The following is a 20,440-nucleotide window of genomic DNA, read 5'->3' as shown; positions in this document are numbered from 1 at the left end:
GAAAGTGCTTCTCCTCGGGGCTGCTCTCAATCCATTCTCCACCCAGCCTGTATTTCTGCTTGGGATTGCTCCAACACATGTGCAGGACCTTGTACTTGGACATTGAGCCGTCGACTGCTACTCTTTGATTGCAACCATCCAGCCAATTTCTTATCCACTGAGTGGTCCATCGGTGAAATCCATGTCTCTGCAATACAGAGACAAGGATGTCGTGCAGGACAGTGTCAAAAGCCTTGCACAAGTCCAGGTAGATGACGTCAGCTAGTCTTCCCTTATCCACCAACAGTGTAATGCCATCGTAGAAGGCCACCAAATTTATCAGGCATGATTTACCCTTAATAAAGTCATGTTGGCTGTCACCAGTCATCTCCTTATTTTCCATGTGCCTGAGCATAGGTTCCAGGAGGGTCTGCTCCATGATCTTGCTGGGCTCAGACGTGAGACTGACCAGCTTGTAGTTCCCCAGGTCTTCCTTTTCTCCCTTTTTTAAAAATGGGGGTTATGTTTCCCCTTTTCCAGTTAGTGGAACTTCACCACACTGCCAGGACTTCTCAGATATGATGGAAAGTGGCTTAGCAACTTTGTCCACCAGTTTCCTCAGGACCTGCGGATGCATCTCATCAGGTCCCATGGATTTATGCACCTTCAGGTTCCTTAGATGAACTTGAACCTGATCTTCTCCTGCAGTGGGTGGTTCTTCATTCTCCCAATCCCTGCCTTTGCCTTCTGTGACCTGGGCGGTGTGGCTCAAGCACTCGCCGATGAAAACTGAGGCAAAAAAGTCATTGAGTATCTCAGTCTTCTCCATATCCCAGGTAACCAGGTCTCCTGTTTCCTTCTAGAGGGGACCCACATTTTCCCTAGTCTTCCTTTTATCACTGACATACCTATAGAAGCTTTTTCTTGTTGCCCTTGACATCCCTGGCCAGATGTAATGCTATCAGGGCTTCAGCTTTTCTAACGTGACCCCTGTCTGCTTGGACACTTTCTCTGTATTGCTCCCAGGCTACCTGCCCTTGCTTCCACCCTCTGTAGGCTTCCTTTTTGTGTTTGAGTTTGTCCAAGAGCTCCTTGTTCATCCATGCAGGCCTCCAGGCGTTTTTGCCCTACTTCCTCTTTGCTGGGATGCATCGCTCCTGAGCTTGGAGGAGGTGATCCTTGAATACTAATCAGCTTTCCTGGGCCTCTCTTCCCTCCAGGGCTTTGTCCCATGGTACTCTACCAAGCAGATCCCTGAAAAGCCCAAAGCCTGCTCTCCTGAAGTCCAGGATATTGAGCTTGCTGTGTGCCCGCCTCTCTGTCCTAAGGATCTTGAACTGCACCATTTCATGGTCACTGCAGCCAAGGCTGCCCTTGAGCTTCATGTTCCCCACCGGCCCCTCTTCTTGGTGAGAACAAGGTCTAGCATGGCACCTCTCCTCGTTGGCTCCTGTATCACTTGGAGAGGAAAGTTATCATCAACACATTCCAGGAGCCTCCTGGATTGCTTGTGCCCTGCTGTGTCGTCCCTCCAACAGATGTCAGGGTGGTCAAAGTTCCCCATGAAGACCTGGGCTTGTGAACACGAGGCTGCTCCTATCTCTCTATAGAGGACTTCACTCACTCATTCTTCCTGGTTGGGGGGCCTTGTAGCAGACCCCCGCTATGATGTCTCCTACCCCAGCACTCCCTTTAATCCTGACCCATAAGTTCTCAGTTGGCTCCTCATCCATCCCCACATGGAGCTCCATGCACTCCAGCTGGTCATTGACATGGAGGGTGATGCTCCCCCCTCGTCTCCCCTGCCAGTCCTTCCTAAAGAGCCTGTATCTTCCCATCCTAAAACTCCAGTCATAGAAGCCATCCCACCAAGTCTCCATGATGCCCTGCAGGTATGTGCATGTCTCCAACTCCTCTTGTTTATTCTCAATGCTACCTGTGTTTGCATAGAGGCATTGAAGCTGGGCCCCTGATGAAGCTGACTGACCAGTTGGAGTGGCTGGGATTCCTTTGTGCTGCTCTTCAGGTGCTCTCCTGCTGCCCTATGATCCTTCTCCAGCTCTGGGCACCTATTGCTGGCACTGGCATCAAACTGGTAGGGGTGGGATGGATTGAGGTTGCCCTCGCCTGCCAACTTTAGTTTAAAGCCCTCTTCACCAGCTTGGTGAGCCTATGACTGAAGATGCTCTTCCCCTTTTCTGACAGATGCACCCTATCAGCCTCCAGTTTCATGTGATGTACAAAAGCAACAGAAAATAAAAATGCATTACATCTTTTTTATGGTTGGTATCTTTTGGAGGTTTCAACTGCTTTTGAAGATGAAGGAATATTTTCCCCTTTCAAGACCTCATGTTACACTTTTTTTTAAGTAAAGTCAGCCTCAACAAAAATTGCTGATTTCACTTGTTTTTACTTGATCAAATAACTACTCATTTAAGACACAAGGAGGAATGTCAGACGAGATAAGGATGGAGAGATGAAACATAGAAAAAAAAGAAAGCAAGGAAACAATAACAAACAGAAACAAACAAGAGCAAATGGAGAGAGAAAAACAAGCCTTAAGTGTTGTCTAGGGATGGCTTGAACATTCAAGCTAATCAAATCTGAACAAGTCCTCTGAAAGCAAGAGAAACACTCAGACTGCTTTCTGTGGGCTTCGGCATCTTAGATGCAACTGCAGCATTGTCTTACAGTGACTGGAAAAAGGCTGCAAAACAGAGGGCACTGTTACGTCCTCCCTGCCCTGTAATGGCAAACTAGACGGTAAACTGAATTCAATGGCCCAGAAAGGAAAAACAGCCATCCAGAAATGCACTGAGGAGTCATGCTGCCAGGACAAAGCAACACCTGCAAGAATAGCACAATTCTGACCTGCAATTTGAAATGTTAAAAAGAATATGATCACCTCCATCCAATTCATCTCTGGAGATAAGAAGGTACCCTGCAATTACAGAAGGAAACAGGATCCTCTTTTTCTGTTCCTCCTTCCCAGTTAGAAAACCAGCCACAAACAACACTTGAAAGGGGAAGGAGGGAACCACACACACACAGCTATCCACTTTCCTCTCCATCTTAATTTCAAAATTGATCATAAGCCTAATGTTCCTCCAAAAACACATTTGATGATATGTAAACATTTAGTAATGCCTTTGTCTTACATATCTTACAGCACTGGAGAAACACACGTAAGAACCTCATATTCTTTCATTAACTATATTCTCGTAGTGGAAAGCAAGACAGGCAGTGAATTGTATCAGCTGAATAGATGAGATTGTCAAGCCAGACAATTCCTCAATTCCTTGAAAGCAAAATTACTTTCTACCACTTACTCACACATTAAAGTGGAAACACTAAGAACAAACCTTCAAAACCAGAATTCAATTTGCAGAACATTACTTCAACACAAAACTAGCCCGAATATAATCAGTTTTATAATAGCTATAAGCCTTTTCTTTCAGAGGGGTCCTTTATCTGTCAGATAAGGAGCAGCTGGTATAGTGAAATGCCCAAGGCTTTGTCAGAACTTCCTAGCATCACAGGCTTTGCTTTCTCACTAAAAGAAATTCACAATTACAATAATTTCAAAGGACTTTAGCATGGAGAATAGTACTGACTGCAAACTTCATTGCAATAGGGCTATTAATTTGCCAGTTTATGTGCTAACAGCACATATGAGATGAAGGCAAAAGAACAAATAAAACAATTTAAATTATAGCAAATGTTGAAACCAGTCAAGATCTAGGCCCTCATGAAGGAACTACACACACAGCAGGTTTCCAGGCAACTGGAAGTCCTTGAAGTTGAACAAGGCCAAGTGCAAGGTCCTGTACGTGGGTCGGCACAGCCCCAAGCACGACTATAGGCTGGGTGGAGAATGGATTGAAAGCAGCCCCAAGGAGAAGGACTTGGGGGTATTGATTGATGAGAAGCTCAACATGAGCCGGCAGTGTGTGCTCGCAGCTCTGAAAGCCAACCATGTCCTGGGCTGCATCAAAAGAGGCGTGACCAGCAGGTCGAGGGAGGTGATCCTGCCCCTCTACTCCGCTCTTCTGAGACCCCACCTGGAGTACTGTGTCCAGCTCTGGGGGCCCCAGTACAAGAGAGACATGGAGCTGTTGGAGCGAGTCCAGAGGAGGCCATGAAGCTGATCAGAGGGCTGGAGCACTTCTGCTATGAGGACAGGCTGAGAGAGTTGGGGTTGTTCAGCCTGGAGAAGAGAAGGCTCCAGGGAGACCTTATAGCAGCCTTCCAGTACCTGAAGGGGGCTTACAAGAAAGCTGGAGAGGGACTGTTTACAAGCACATGTAGCGATAGGACAAGGGGTAGTGGGTTTAAGCTAAAGGAGGGTCGATTTAGATTAGATGTTAGGAAGAAACTCTTTACTGTGAGGGTGGTGAGGCACTGGAACAGGTTGCCCAGAGAAGCTGTGGAGGCCCCCTCCCTGGAAGTGTTCAAGGCCAGGTTGGATGGGGCTTTGGGCAACGTGGTCTAGTGGAGGGTGTCCCTGCCCATGGCAGGGGGTTTGGAACTAGATGGTCTTCCAACCCAAACCATTCTATGATTCTGTAATAACTGATTTTATGTTTTTATGGTTTATTTCAGTTGCATTTAACAAACTGTTCAACGTACATGAAACAGTAAGGATCTCCTAGCTAAACCCCAAACCTCTAACATCCTGACCAGAACAAAGAGGGATATGGGAGCTGCACGTCTTGGCACAGATACCAATGTGTAAAGGACTGACTCTCACGTGCATTCATTTTTAAGCAAAGCCCACTGAATCACAGGGAATGATAAGCCTCAGAAAAACAACACATTCATGTTACCATTTTCTTCATAGAAATACAATCTGAAACAACAAGAAAAAAATATATCTAAAAGTGTTTTGAAAAGCTGGTGAAAAACTTTAATCGAGTTTTAGAAGTGTGAACCAAAGAGGGAGAACAGAAGATTCTCAGCTGCCACTGTTGGGACAGTTTCCTGTTTGTTTTTAACAACCTGCTTTTCATCCAGCACAAATACTAGCTTCTGTAATGAGCTGTACTGGCAGTGTTGGTTTTTGATTAAACATGGAGTACAGATGGATACTGTAAGCCAAAAGCAGATGTTTAAATTATCTTCATAGCCCTGAGAATGCAACATTGCAGAAAACATCCTGCATCTCTCCTTGATATTACTATACTACCCTACCAAAAGTTAGTGATCATTTTAAAAAATTATTAAACAAAAAACCCAAAAAACAACATTACACTCAAAAGTCTTCATGTTCACTGATGCTGCAGAAGGATCTCTGAAGAATGCTAAGACATATACTGTTGCTTCCATATAACTCTTCCCTTACCAAATGAATGAGCTATTTATCCATCCCACTTGCTAAGCGTTTCAGATAGAGAGAACACTACTCAGTGTTTTTACTTTATGCATAAGAGATACCTGATCTATCAAAAACCTCAAATTGTGGGGTCTTCCTCATTGCATTCTATTAGTTACGGGACAACACAGAGCAAGGTGGACTTTCGTCAACCAGTTATAATAATGCTTTAAAGCGTGTTATAATAATCTTCATGAGGATCATAAATAAAGAATATACAGCATTCAGATTAGTGCCTGAAGAATCACACAAAACCTCATTGTGCATGGATTTAAGAACCCCATATTTGGTTAAACTTTTTTAGATTTGTACTGAGACACAAAAACTGATGACGAGTTTGGTGAGATTTAAGAATCTTTAGAAAGTTTTGCACAACCCATCCCTGCATCTGGGTTCTTTCTTCCCCTGGTTCATTCCATCTCCTTTCACATTTTATGACAGCATTAGAGATTAAGGAAATTAACTTAACAAATTCCAGAGGCCTGACACAGGCGAACATCCTTTTTGCATTAGTCTCTCAGATGATTTGAGATGCATGGCAGCAAGAAAAACATGTAAATTTTGAACTCCTGTACATCAGAGCAACAGAATTGATTCTGTTGCACTGCCATCAAGAACAAAACTCATTGGATATTTCCAACAAAGAAAGTTACAGGACTGCTGCATATTTTTTATACAAAATAACCTTTACAATTAATGAAAAAAGAGAGAAGGAAAGTACATGGGAAAACTCTGTTCTTTACTTAAACATTAGTGCAGATGTGACCAGTAGGATTTACACCAAGACATTCCTAGACAGAAAATAAGGGAAAAAAATGTAAGATGGCCAAATGGAGAGGAACTTTACTGTCAGCATTTGGGAGAAAATAACACTGTACACAAAAACATGCAAAAGAACAGAAAAACTGGTTTTAAAATGTCTTTAGAACCACAAAGATGCAGCTGTCTTAGGCAACGTTCCAGAGAGTTTTTCAACACGCTATTGGAAGCATGGTGCTCTCAGCTACTGATCACTGGCCACCAACTGGCTTCAACCAGTATCTACAAGCTGGCAGTGGTGCAGGACATTTCTCAGAGATTAAAGTTTGCCTTCTCAGGCAAAATTAGTGGTAAATACGGCTGAGGCACAGGCTTAGACTTTACACATCATGTTATGACACAAACATTGCAGTGAAGATAGAAAACACAAAGGTACGCGCCATGAGACAAAAGAGATGCCGTGTCTTCATTCTTCTTGTGTTGCACCAGGACATATTTAAATATGGTTCAATATGTGATAAGACAAAATATAAAATATTTTGGAAGATTACTCCTGTCGTATCCCAGTATTAATAAATATGAACTAAAAGGAATCTTTGCCAAAGCTGAAGAAATTAAAATGATGGCACATCACACGAGAACGTATGCAGACTTAAGAGCTTCAAACATACAACATTCTATCCCATCAACAGAAATGTATAGCTGAGAAATTGTGATTTCTATATAATCTGATTAAATAGAGGGATATGCCTGAACAATTCATGTACTACTGAGGCCCATGAAATCTAATGCCTACTGGAATTTGTATTAGAATACTACTCCCAGTCATTCCTTTTCTGCTCTGAATATTTGTCAGTACTGAGCTGCATCCATAAATACACTGAAAAACTTGTTACTGTGGAAAACTAAGTTCCCCACATATGGTAGCTGAGATCAGATATCAGATAAAAATGCACACAGCATTTTTCAAATTTTGCTGCATGTATGCAAGTGCTCCATAATCCTATGTAAATCTGAACATGCAACTGAATTTAGACCTTTTTGAATCATTAGTAATAATACAACCTACTCTTTCATTAGAGGAAACCAAAGTCCATTCTTACAAAACACATCACTTCACTGTTTTCTGAATTTCTTAATGGCAAAGAAAGAAAAAGAAACCTCCTTCTAATACAGTCACTGTGAATAGCCTTCTGCCACCATTTGTCCCAGAAGTCATATATGCAGAAGGTATGTTCTATTAACCAGACACTTCCTTGCTTCAGTTTTTACACTTTCTACCTGCCACTAATTTCAGTCCTCACTTGTGTCACCTGAGACTGTGATGCTTTTCAAATGCATATTATTTCTTCCTCAGAGTCTAAAACTTTTAATAGTAAACTGAACATTTTTAGATAAAATACAAATTAACCTTGTGTGCCTTTAGAAATTTTTTAATGTTCTACATTAATATAGCATATGTTTAGAAAAATAAATCAAGAGGTTCGTGATATGAAATGCTTACAAAGACGTCCTTGAAAGATGTGGGAGCAAAAGATATATTTATGGCTCATCTACATGGATTCTACACATGTATATAAAATGTATATGTATCTCCTTGTCTTGTTTCCTTAAAGGGTTATTGTAGCAACTAAAGACCTTCATCTGTGACAAAAGATAAAGTTAAGTTACACTAGTATTAAATTGAAGTTGCTCATGAAAAGCCAATCACATAGTTAATTCTATTTCTGTCTCCTAAATCTAAGGCTGATAATAAAACATCTTTGCTAGCGTCTCATTCTCTTTTGCTGTTGTTGTTGAGACCTTTTCACCATGATAAATAACCTCATGCTAGCTGCATTTTATTTTGCTTTTTCTCTATGCATTCATTTTTCAGTCTTCAGAGTTTTGATTTGGATTCTAACCCAAAAGCCACACAAGTCCTCTGATGAGACCATCACATCACTACATCTATGGAATTTATAGAGTTCCATCGATCTCGTCTAGGCAACATCTATATGCAGATAGAGTTGTTTTGAATAAATCAAAACACTTTCTGTACATCTGTTGGCAGAGTTCCTGAATATGTTGCTATGCAAAGTGCAACAAGAAGCATGAGTCCTTATGCTTTGTTGGGTGAAAGCAGTGATACAAATGCAGATTAGAGGACGAAACTCTGTTCTACTTCTGAAAACACATCAGAAGGAAGAAAGAGATAAAGATAATTTGTAATTATTACAGTCCCTCTTTTCTTCCTTCACTAGCATTGCAGAGCAGTACAACTTAGTTTCAGCTTGACATTCTTGAGCTTATTTTTCTACCAGATAACACTCCAGCTACCTAAACACTAGTTTTCACAGTTCACATTGAATATGCTAGGTGCATGTGTGCATGCTTATATACACATGTATGCACAGATTCCAATATATACTATTGCTGCATTAATGGAAGAATTTCTTGAAGTATTCCATGTAATCCAACCATGATTAACTGGTTTTACATATTAGACAATCTCTTAAGCCTCATCACATTTTAAAACAAATACATTATCTCTAACACAAAAGACACTTCGTACTTACGCTTAGAACAGAAAACAATGGCATACAAAGGGTATGTGAGTAAAATTCTCCTTCATTTCATAAACTAAGTAGACAGATAGACAACAGCTTTTATTAAACAAGACACAACTCCCAGCAATCTAAATCAAGTCTCCAGAACTGCCAAATAAACATTCTCTTCTGCTGCTAGATATAAACTTTTGAGTACCAAAGTAGTTCTGTTTCCTGAAGAAGTCTTTACTGTTGGCCCATTTAATGGAAACGATGAGCCAGACTGTAACATTTCAATGAGATAATTAAAATAATACATTCCTATTTTGAGAAGTCTTTTTTAAATAATGATTGTAATTTTCCACTTGCCTGTGGCAGGAGCTCACCACTTAACCCACACGACTTGAGTTTGCTGGACTCCTACAATGACCTCAAACCAATGCTCTGCACTGTCAGGAAGGAGGGAGCAGCAAAAAGAAAGCAAACCAGAAGGATCAAAAAGCAGATTGCCACACTCCATATTTTATTGCCATCTCCCAGTGGCAGATTGCATCTGACTGGAAATGAGAGCCAGAACATACTGGTCTTTCCACCACATCTGCCACCCCACACACATCAGCTGGCCTCTGGCTCTAGCCTTGAGAAGTAAGGGAAAGCTCTTGATGTGCAGAGCACTGTGAGACAGTGAAATGAAGGTAGCGTGGCATTTTTAGGAGTCCAGATAGGACATGAAGGGTATTTGCACCAGGAAACAAATGAAGCATATTCTAAATTACTGCATGGAAGCATAAGAAACCTTTGAGTATTGCAAAAGCAGTTTGAAAAACATGAGCTCTCAACACTTACATTTCATTTGCTTGAAGATGGACTTGTTGGGCTCAAGCCAGTGCTGGAAAGGCAAAGCAGAGAGCAGAGGTTAATACAGATCACAGCAGACAACATCATCTCTGTAGATGTATGTGGTGCCAAAAATAGGAAGTGGAATTTTTTGTTTCAGACATATATGTAAACTGGAAAAAGCACCTGCATACTGTTATAATACTGGAATTGTACCATATAAGCACATTTGATGTCACCACTGCTTACAAGATGTAGTTGAGACAAATGTAAGACAAGTATTTCAGACAAATTTAAAGGAGACAGACTCTAGTGATTAGTTTGCAGCAGACATTTCAGTCTTATGCTTTCAGCCATTTTTTTCCAGAAGAATGATCATACTGGACAATAGAAGAGACTATTTAAAAACGTTAACATCGTCTATTTATTAATGCTGTCTTCTACAGTTCGTATAACTAAAGCATGTGTAAATACTCTGTTCTCAGTCAGCACCCTCAGAACACAAGTTATTGTTCTTTTCTAGCAAGAATTAAAAATCTGAAGGGAAAAAGACTATACTATTCCATGAAATGTTTACGCTACAGACAGTCAATGCACAACAGAGAGGTATGGATAGAACCACAGAATCATAGAACTATAGAATGGTTTAGGTTGGAAGGGACCTCAAAGATCATCTAGTTCCAACCATCCCTGCCATGGGCAGGGACACCCTCCACTAGACCACGTTGCCCAAAGCCCCATCCAACCTGGCCTTGAACACTCCCAGGGAGGGGGCCTCCACAGCTTCTCTGGGCAACCTGTTCCAGTGCCTCACCACCGTGACAGTAAAGGATTTCTTTCTAACCTCTAATCTAAATCTGCCCTCCTTTAGCTTAAACCCATTACCCCTTGCCCTGTCACTACACTCCCTGATAAACAGTCCCTCTCCAGCTTTCCTGTAGGCCCCTTCAGGTACTGGAAGGCTGCTGTAAGGTCTCCCTGGAGCCTTCTCTTCTCCAGGCTGAACAACCCCAACTCTCTCAGCCTGTCTTCACAGGAGAGGTGCTCCAGCCCTCTGATCAGCTTCGTGGCCTCCTCTGGACTCACTCCAACAGCTCCATGTCTTTCTTGTACTGGGGACCACCAGTACTCCAGGTGAGGTCTCATGAGAGGGGATCAGAGGGGCAGAATCACCTCCCTCGACCTGCTGGTCACACTTGATGCAGTTGACTTTCTGGGCTGCAAGTGCACATTGTGAGCTTCTCATGCCAGCTGTTGAGCCGGATGCATATCAGCTGGTGTATAACTTTCCAGGGAAAGACTGCAATGGCAGGAAAACTTGCATTTTTTATTCTCCTGGAAAATAAACTCAGATACTTCTGTGACAAAAAGCTAGGCTCACATTTTAGTTAAGAGCCTTAGCACATCCCCTGCTAACACTAGCTGAACTGTTCAGGAGGATGATTTGATTGACAAAAGAACATGCTGATATTCAAGTGCCACTTCTGACCACAGCAAACAGCATTTGTACTAGGATTTTTCCTGTAAGCAAAAAATCTCCACACTAAAACGAGATTTGTGCTGCAGAAGCAGCTGGTCAAAAAAGCAGAGTATTCAGCTTTAATAGGCATAATCAACACTGGAAGGCCTTGCACTAACGGGTTTCATTTTTAACTCTTTTCATTCTAGCTCTAAAATTCTATGGTCTTCTGCAAAAAAGAAAATCTAGCATTCTTTAAATCATATGTAATACTTAAAATATCCTACATCAGCTACTATTTTTCCTCATAGCTTACAGTAATTCTACTACAGAGAAAGGCATGGGGAAGGTATTTTGTAGGAATTGTTAACAGGTGACAGAAAATTGTTATGTTAAAAATCATGATGTCTCAAGAATTTAGTCAAAATCAGGGGTAACATAACTTAGTTTTCTGGACCAGAACTTCTGACAAAACAAATACCTTGGAAGGAACATTTTCAAATATCTGTAGCTTATACACTATGACTGCTCAGAAACTCCTGCATATAGTTTAGAGCAATATTGAGATAAGCATTAGTATTTATTTCTGTTTGAAGCTCACTTATCACTGAGAGACTGATATGGAACCCTGGCACCCAAAAAACAAACAGAACGAAAACCGAACAACCCCAAACTTGAACCAACAATGACAATAAAAAACAATCCCACACCATTTCTTCACCTCCTCTCTCTCCCCAGTATCTTTCTTTTTTGAGGAAAAGAAGAAAGAAACTGCATTGAGAAAGCAATGACTGTTTCATCAACTTACCAGAAATATCTAGCTCATTTCATTCTTTTTTTAGATCACATACATCCATTATTTATACATTTTGCTCTGAATAAAGAGGAGTGAGGGTTGTTCATAAAAAGGTAATGCAATTTAAGAAATCTGATACAGTCTGCAGTATTTTATAGATATATAATCCAGAATTAATTCACAGATAGGAAACCAGTCAAGACAAACAGAAATGCAAGTTTACTTTCAATAACCTCTTCACACGCCCACCCCACCTCCACCAGGATGTAGGCAATCCTAGCTGAAGATTCAGACAGCAAAGAGGAACTTGGATAGTGAGCCGTGCTGTGCTGTTCCCAGGGAACTGAGAGTTAAAAGGTATCTCACTATTTTCATCTAGCAGGAGCACAACACAATTTGTTTGATATTTCTTTTTGAAAGGCCAGGCTGAAATATTAGCACAGACCAGATCAGCATTTACAGGTATTTGAAAAAGTCAATTACCTATTCTAACAGAAAGTCGGGGTAAAAAAGCCAATTTGCAAATATGAAACCCTCATAATTCACCATACGAATAATGAAAAAGGGGAAACATGGATGAAATTCCTCATGTAGTGCACCAAAACCCCAGGAACACAGATTTAGCTAACATGTCCGAAAGCAAACATTTTTCACTAAGACCTGACTTTCATGGGTTAAAAATGAATTGAAAAGACACTGAGCAATTAAGCAGTCTAGACTTTCACTTGGAAGTCAAGAAGCTAACAGGCAGTTTTTAGAAGCTCAGATTTCTGTGGTGACCTTCTGTTGGTGGAAGATTGCAATCGTGTAGGCAATTCAGCTGAATCTTCCAGAAAATTGAGCAGTTACTTTATAACTTGTGGAGATTTTCAAAGACACAGCAATTAGGTGCTTAATGCTCTCCGAGTGTCAGGAGAAGATAAACACCTAGTCATTCCTAATACTTCTGAAAATAGCCACCCCTATATTTGTTTGCATATTTCAATTTAAGTTTTAGGAAAGATTTTCCCTTGAGTACTTATCTTCCAGCCTTACAGCATTGACTGTTAATAATTAATAACTGTGCCTCATCTCTACTATAGAGTATTCATGCTATATTTATTCCAAGATTAATTAGCTGTTATAGCTAGGACCAGATTAGGGTTCCTATAAATTAATAGAAGAGTTTCTGCAGGAATTTTCAATTGAAAAGCATCTAGCTTTGCAAAATGTTTTTTCCATGTATCAATTTTTTAACAATTTTGCTGAAAAAGAAAAAAAAATCCTCAGATGAAAGGAAAATACAACATTATGAGTTAACTGGTCAGACCAAATTTTAAAAGCATTTTAAATCTTCAACTGCAAAAAAATTTCATTACTACTGCATGCCACACTGCCTTGCAGGAACAGACCATAGCTATTTCCAATTCTTTCTTGTAAGGCTAACACCTCATAAGACAAATAAAATACAGAAACAAAACAAGTGGACATAACCTTGGTACCAGAGACAAGAATCTTTAATTTCTCTCCTTGCAGTAAAACAAGCAAACTAGGAGGAGGAAGAAAACCCAACAATCTTACACAGTTTCATTTTTGCCTCATGTATTTCACAATGCTGTCCATAAAGGTTGCTTTAATTGGGTGATGGCCAACACCCTCAAACCAGCTTGGCTTTATATGAGATAGTACTTAACGATCATCAGAAACCATTCCTGCAGAGGCTGAGCCTCCCATTTCTTTGATGGCATGTTAGCAACATGGTTGTTGCCCAATGGACAAGAAAAGACTTTGATCCTAATCCAGCTAACACCTATTACCAAGGATCCTGTGAAGAGATTAATGTTCAGCACTGACAATTTCTAATCTCTTTTTGCCAAAAGAGGTTTGGGTAGCAGCTGGATATCTACGTGGTCAGGCAGCTGTCCTCACAGAAGCAGAAGGCAGAGACAAAAGACAATAGAGATCCTGAAGGTCGGTCATGGGATAGCTACCGAGTCATGGTGTTTCAAGTATCAGTGGTGAGTAAGCAAACCATTATGGATATCACTTTTGGTCCTGCTATCCTAAAAGATGCTGAAAATTGCCTTCTGACTAAGGTTTCATTGTGACTGCATGCTGTGTTTCAGAGTAGTGCAATTTTTACTTTGTAAATAGAGCCCTGACCTCTGATCTGCCTTTAAGTGGCACTGAGTAGTCATTAGTGAGGCCAGGTGTGTTCTTGCTTACCCACAAATGCTGAGCAGCTGATGTGCTACCAGCTTCCACAACAAAAGCTCAGGATGAGCAAGGACACCAAGCAAGGGTAAAAGCACCACTCTAGAAAGCCAGTTTAACTCCACAAACACTGATAGGCTTTTAGTAAAGACATTTCAGCCAACAACCTCTTTCAAACAAATTCATTCACTGAGAAGCTCAGACAGGACTGAGATTGATCTCAGTGTAGCATGGGGTTAAGGGTTTTAGAATAAGAAGTGAGCAGGAAAGAGTACACAATATCTTGTATCTATTCTTACAGCCCTTGTAAGGGTTCAGGTGTCATTAATATCCCCACACTGTTCTTCCTCTATATTGCAACAGCCACTCTATGGTGTAAAGGTGCATGCTCCAGTCTCCTCTTCCTATGGATTCCTGCATAAAACTGGCATAAGCCAAACCCACCTCCTAAAAAGCTGCCAAGCCAAAAGCAGGTGCTCGGGACCAGACCAATCAGAAGTTCAATGAATTCAGTGGAAAGTCTCTCCCCTCCTCCAGCACAAGAGGCTTTTGATTTAGTTCTTGTGTTTGCAAGAGGAGCAGTAATAGAGGGACAACCAAAAGTGGCCAAATGCTGTGAATATTTAAATCTCCCTCAGCAAGCAATACTCAGTCAAGTGCTCAGATGTGCACACAGTAAAACAAAATCAGAAGTACCTGCAGATGTCACAAGAATATTCTAGCCGGGCAAGGACTGGATTTGAAAACTTTTTTTAATGGAGAGATCAGGAGAATGGAGATATGCACTGAAACACTGCTAGAAAAGTAATAAAATTAATTTTATTTAAACCTCAACCCTATATTAATCTTGGAAATTAATACCTAACCTTTTCCTTGAATGAAAGAAAAATCAATTTGCTTTAGCCTCAAGGCACTGACTTGCACCAGGTCATTGCCTGCCAAAAGTCAGACTCAAAAAAAATACTAACAGTACCCAAAGCTAATGGAAGCTTAGACAGGGGAATTAATTGGATTTCCCCTCTATACCAGCACAATAGATGCCAAATGACCCAGGGCACCCTGCATGTCTCCTTCTTCATGCCCTGAAGCTGACACCATTTTTTCATGCCTTCAAGAACCTCTATACCAAGAATATCTATATTGTTCTATTGCAGCAAAGGAGCTGTTCCTCTGTACTGTTCCCAAAACCAGGGTATCAGCTCTGGTTAGTGGTATGCTAAGCAGGAAGAAACAATGTACATCACTATCTCAAAAATCAATCTGGTCCAGAAATAGTACCATATGCTGGAACAGAATCACTCTTTGTATGATTCTGAACTGGAATTTATTAAACAAATTTCCAAATTCTCACTCTGTTATTCCTATTACACTAAAATATTCAGAGAAACTCCAATGCTGTAAGTTGGAGTAGCTCAACCGATCCATAACCTCTACATCAGTTGAACATCCGGCCATAACATCTGCATATATTGATGTATGCATGATCCACCACATGCTCACAGCCAACAGGTTCAAAATTGATAGAAAAATCATCTTTATTTTTTATTAAAATAGCCTGCAGAATGATTTGTTTTACAAGGCTACTAATCTTCACACAGGATATTTCACTTAGTAGCATTACTGCTGAATTAAGTGAATATATATATATATTCAGACTACTATTCATCTGTGCCAAGATTTTGTTTAGTACTTAAATGCACCTCTACCGGTAAAAGCAAGAATCCATTTAACTCAGCACTTTGTCCCTGAAAATGGCCTGAAGCAAACACTTAGAGAAAGAACAAGAGTAGTAGTTCCCATTGTGTTCACTGGGCTTTTCCCAACAGCCTTTGTTACAATTTGGTTGTAAATCTTTTCATATTTTTGGCAGTTACAACAATGAATTTTATGAATAGGTATGGTATTTTTAAAACTGTTTCTTGATGCCAATTGCTTTACAAGCATTTTAGTTCTAAGAACTACAAGGCAATCTTTCCCTGATCATCATCTCTAAGCCATTTTGCATCATATTGTTCTCTCATTCTCTCTTGCTCATTGTCTTTCTCTCTCAACTCTTTTCCTAGCTGAATTATTCTAGTCTAATCCATCTCTCTTTGTACGAAATCCATTCCTGCTTGATATCATTCTCATGGCCGCCTCTGTTCCTCTTCCAGTTCTACTACATATTTTTGAAACAGCATGATCTGAAATGCAAACACCAAGCAGGGTAACAGTAAGGCTTTGTGCAAAAACACATAATTTTTATGATAACTCTGTCCAGGAGGAGAGATTCATATGCACAAAGAAGCATTAAAATTTTAATTAACCTATGGCTCAGTCACTCTGGCTTTCAGCCTATAATAATTCTGCTGTACCCCCTCAAAGAGACCGGAGATAGCTCTCTTTACATAGCTGTGTGGAGCCTTACAAGTCATTACACAAAGACATAGCTTTGTTAAACTGAGGTTGCAAATTATCTGTTGTCTCCTTCTGCCAACCTTCACTGCCCTCACGTGGGACTAACTGCACATTTTAAAGAACACGTATTAAATAGCTGTTGTTGCTAAAGCAGAGATCAGCTGCACCCAAGGCTTGATGACCCTTTCAAAAGGTCTCTCTGATGAGGCACTGCTGTACATTTTGTGTGCATGTCCCACTAAAAATAGAACTACTACTCTGTGATAAAGAAATTCATTACTCAAAGACACCAGGCTCCAGTTTCCTTCACTAGTAAATACTGGGACAATGCTGAACAACTTAGGTTATAGGATTAAACAAATACTCTCTCCAGGTCCACTAGAAGTGCCATACTCCAAAATACAAATGAGACTCCCCAGCAGCCTTACTATTGAAATAAACATGTAATCTGACAAAAAAACTACCTGTGTGTAGAGATGCCTACCAGTTTTCAGGGTATCTAAGCTTTAAAGCAAAACGAGAATTGTATTTGCAACAGTTCACTAGGGGCAGATTGGCAGGAGCCCAGCAAATCCATAGTGCACAATGTCATTTTTCTAACAATGCACAGAGCCAGGCTCTGTGCTCTGGAGAAGTCAGAAAATCCCAGTGTATTCACAGCTAACATTCAAGATCGGCTGCATAGTGGGAGTGTATTCATAAAGCAATTTTACTGATTGGAAAGCTTTGTTTTCATACTGACAGGCATACATGCGCAGAACTAAAACCACTGCGCTGCTGTGCTGCTCCCAGACTACCCTGCAGCACATCCAAATGACAAAGCATCTTAATGCTTCAGGGTGATTATGATCTCAAAGATTTCTACAATGACTGGTGAGAATTCACAGTTGCTTCAGGGTCCTACAAAAACTTTTCATAACACCTAACACTTCCAATCTACCCCATGGGTAGCTCCAAGGTATTCCTGCCTAGCTACCACCTCATACTTTCACATTCAGAAACGTAATCACAAGCATGTGCTCAAATCCACCCATTGGGTTAAAAAAAAAAGGAAATGAGTATTTCCAACTTTAAATCCCTGCTCAGATGTCCTCCTGAAGGGATGTAAAGAATAAATTTCACCACACTACCCTCTTCCTTTAGCCCAGTCCTCCATTGCCCTCAAACCAGTGGTCTCTCTCAACAAGGGATCCTCTCTAGAGAGAGATGCTGAACAGTAGCTCCATTATTTCATCCTATTCCTATCTTCTATCAGCAAAAAAACCCACAGAAAAGGTGCTCAGTCAACCCACGATATCTGGCACAGAATTAGCCATGCTGCATTTCCTCAAGGGTAAGAGTGTGATAACTGGCCTCAATATAATAGTAACACCTCCTCCAGGTATGTCTCCTGTTTGAAACTACTTATTTCTAAAAAACACAAGCTCCAAATTATGGTTTCTGGGTTCTTACAGTGTCTCTCTCTCCCAGCTCTCTCTAGATTCCCTATGGAGTGGGTTTGCCCTATGGCGTTTTCCTCAGTGAGAAGAATAATAGGGTTTTACCCACCAATGTGGCAGCTTATCTTCATGAAACCTTACTGGAACTTAATGTTTGAGACCTATCTCCCCAGGCAAATTTCACCAAAACTGGCTTCAAAAGTTACAGAGAGTTACAGAGAAAGGCAATGGGATCCCATATACCTAGTTTTCTCAGAAATCCAGGTGAAAAATTCAACAGTTAATATATAGACACTAGGAACTCATTTGTTCCCAGCATAATGCCATTACACATACAATAGCATACTGCAATTCACTGCACAGTTTTAGTACAATCCTGGCTTTTCTGAAGCTACCCTAAGGCACAGTTTCCCCAAAGGAATATCCAAATGTGATGCTAGAAGATAAAACAGCAGATACAGTGTAGAACCTAGACTCTTTAACTAATAGTTCAATTTGAGGTCATTGGCATTCCTACTCTCCTGTATATCCACAGATATAAGAAAGCTACCATGCTGTCTTCTGTTAAGACTGGTTCTAGAATTTTTTTTTGGTCTGGAATAGAAAATTGAAACTACAGAAAAGTGTACAAAGTTTAAGTATGCCTAAAGTATCCACACACGATTTCTTATGCAGAAGGAAAACATTATTATAAAAGCAGGGCTGGGGGAAAGAAGAAGTATACATTACAACTTACTTGAAAAATAACCCATAAAAACAACAGCTGTTTCCCACCACAGTTTTCCCACATTTCAAAATTTTGTTCCAAACTAAGGCAATTAGCTCAATTATCTACATTTTTCACATAGTCATAAGTTCTGAATGTTCTGAACACAAATATTGAAACATTTAATTTGAAACATCTGAAATATTGAAACATTTCTTTTTTTAAATTCTCAAACTCAGTCAAGTGTTTCAACACTCCTAAGTCAAAATGCTACAGTTTGGTAGCATTCTCTGAAAGAAGACATTTAGGATGAATTAAAGCTGGTATTTTTGCCTGCTTGAGCTCCCTCAGCAGATTACAAAACAAAAGGACTGCAAATTAGCTTTGGAGCAACTCTGCAACCTTTGCACAAAAAATACACACAAATAAAAGGGAGGCAAGCATCACTGGTACACTAAATGCCAGCAGGAGTAATTTGGCATAGTATTTTTATATATGTATATATGTATGTATGTATGTGTACACTATATATTAATACACTATTAGCTCATATAGCTTAACTATTCAAAGAGCCAATCAAGAATAATTCACTAAAAGCCAGAATTAAATGAATGATTTTGGCAGTTTCATTTGGAACCACAGATATAGCCCTTTCTGTGCAAAGACAGAGACTATGAGGTGGAATATAAAGTACAACAGAGGCATTCAACACTTTCAAGAGAATGGGCAAAGCAACATGAATTGTACACTACCTGCATCAGAATCAACAACTCTCCTAAAAAAATGTTATGCTTTCTTGTTTCAGCTTTTATTATATATTATTTGAAAGAAACTTCAGAAGATGGTGCCTAGTCTCTATCTCTGTCAATGTTTAATATAAACCCTTTCTGTAAAATTACAGAGATCTCTCAAAATTCTTTTCAAATCTAGTTAAAAATTTTGCCCCATTGCCTCTATTATGGCTGTTCCAGATGCTGCACCTCTCACTGCCTTAATTAAGAAACCACTTCTCTTGCTTAAACTTTCTTTTTCTTTCTAATTTACACTCCGATGCATGTATAACCATATCCTCTTAGCCTTTGTTTTGCTGCACTAAATGGGTTATGGTCTTCTTAATGTCATCTAAAAAACAAGCTCTCCATTCTCTTTATCTTTCTAATACTCCTTCTCCCAGTTCAGCTGAATTGAATCTTTCTTAAATGCAGACATCTAGATCAGAATAGCTGAGGTCTCATTAGGGTGTAATGACATTAATACTTTCCTGAAAATACAGTCCTAAGAAGGGGTAAACAAAGTGCTGTCTTTTATCATATCCACATTGTGTTGGTGACTTATTGCAGAAACCAGACCAGTCAATATTCATTTTATTCATTGTCCCACATCTCATTATTTGCCTACAAGGCACTGGAGTATATTGTCACACACATTGTTGAACTGATTTAGGATGAATTATCACCTCCCTTCAAAGCAACTGTTCTCAGTCAATTCACCAGAACTTTAGAAAGAAGCTCTTGGTGAATTCCACCTACAGATCTTTACTGAGCTACTGTTTCTGTTTTGTACTGCATCTAGCCAACCCATAAGAATGTACTGCAGGAAATGTGTCTCCCTTTTTACCTGGTGGGACCTGGAAGAACTCCATGGAGCTTTGGAGATCTCTTCCACAGAGCTCTAAGTAGTCCTTCCTGTAAGATGGCTACAATGATGTGATATTCCTCTTGTGACCCCACTACACCTTATTCTTGCTACAGCTTATCTCTATAACCACACACCTAAACAAATACTCCTCTGTAATCTCAGGGGGTTTTGTTAATGTGAATTTCAGGCAGCTAAGCTCACAACTGCTAAAATACAAAACTGTGGGAAAAGCCACCACCTACCTCATCATTTCAAAAATGGTGATTTCCTCTAGGTTTCTACTGAGCCATTTTACTCATGAACTTTATCTAGCTAAAATGCCTAGATCCCAGCATAAT

At 40.1% G+C, this 20,440-nt stretch overlaps 1 protein-coding gene across 2 annotated transcripts in view; it reads right to left on the bottom strand.

The window, feature by feature from the left end:
• FRMD3 (FERM domain containing 3) overlaps positions 1-20,440 on the bottom strand; it is a 146,306-nt gene that overhangs the window by 60,060 nt on the left and 65,806 nt on the right. For both annotated transcript variants that reach the window (XM_075740815.1, XM_075740814.1), the window contains one exon: positions 9,484-9,526. In XM_075740815.1, the coding sequence (XP_075596930.1) occupies positions 9,484-9,526 (43 nt within the window). The remainder of the gene's footprint in view (positions 1-9,483; positions 9,527-20,440) is intronic.

This window comes from Balearica regulorum, chromosome Z (genome assembly GCF_011004875.1).
Source record: "Balearica regulorum gibbericeps isolate bBalReg1 chromosome Z, bBalReg1.pri, whole genome shotgun sequence".
Taxonomy (NCBI): domain Eukaryota; kingdom Metazoa; phylum Chordata; class Aves; order Gruiformes; family Gruidae; genus Balearica; species Balearica regulorum.
This window is presented reverse-complemented; position numbering and strand designations above follow the sequence as displayed.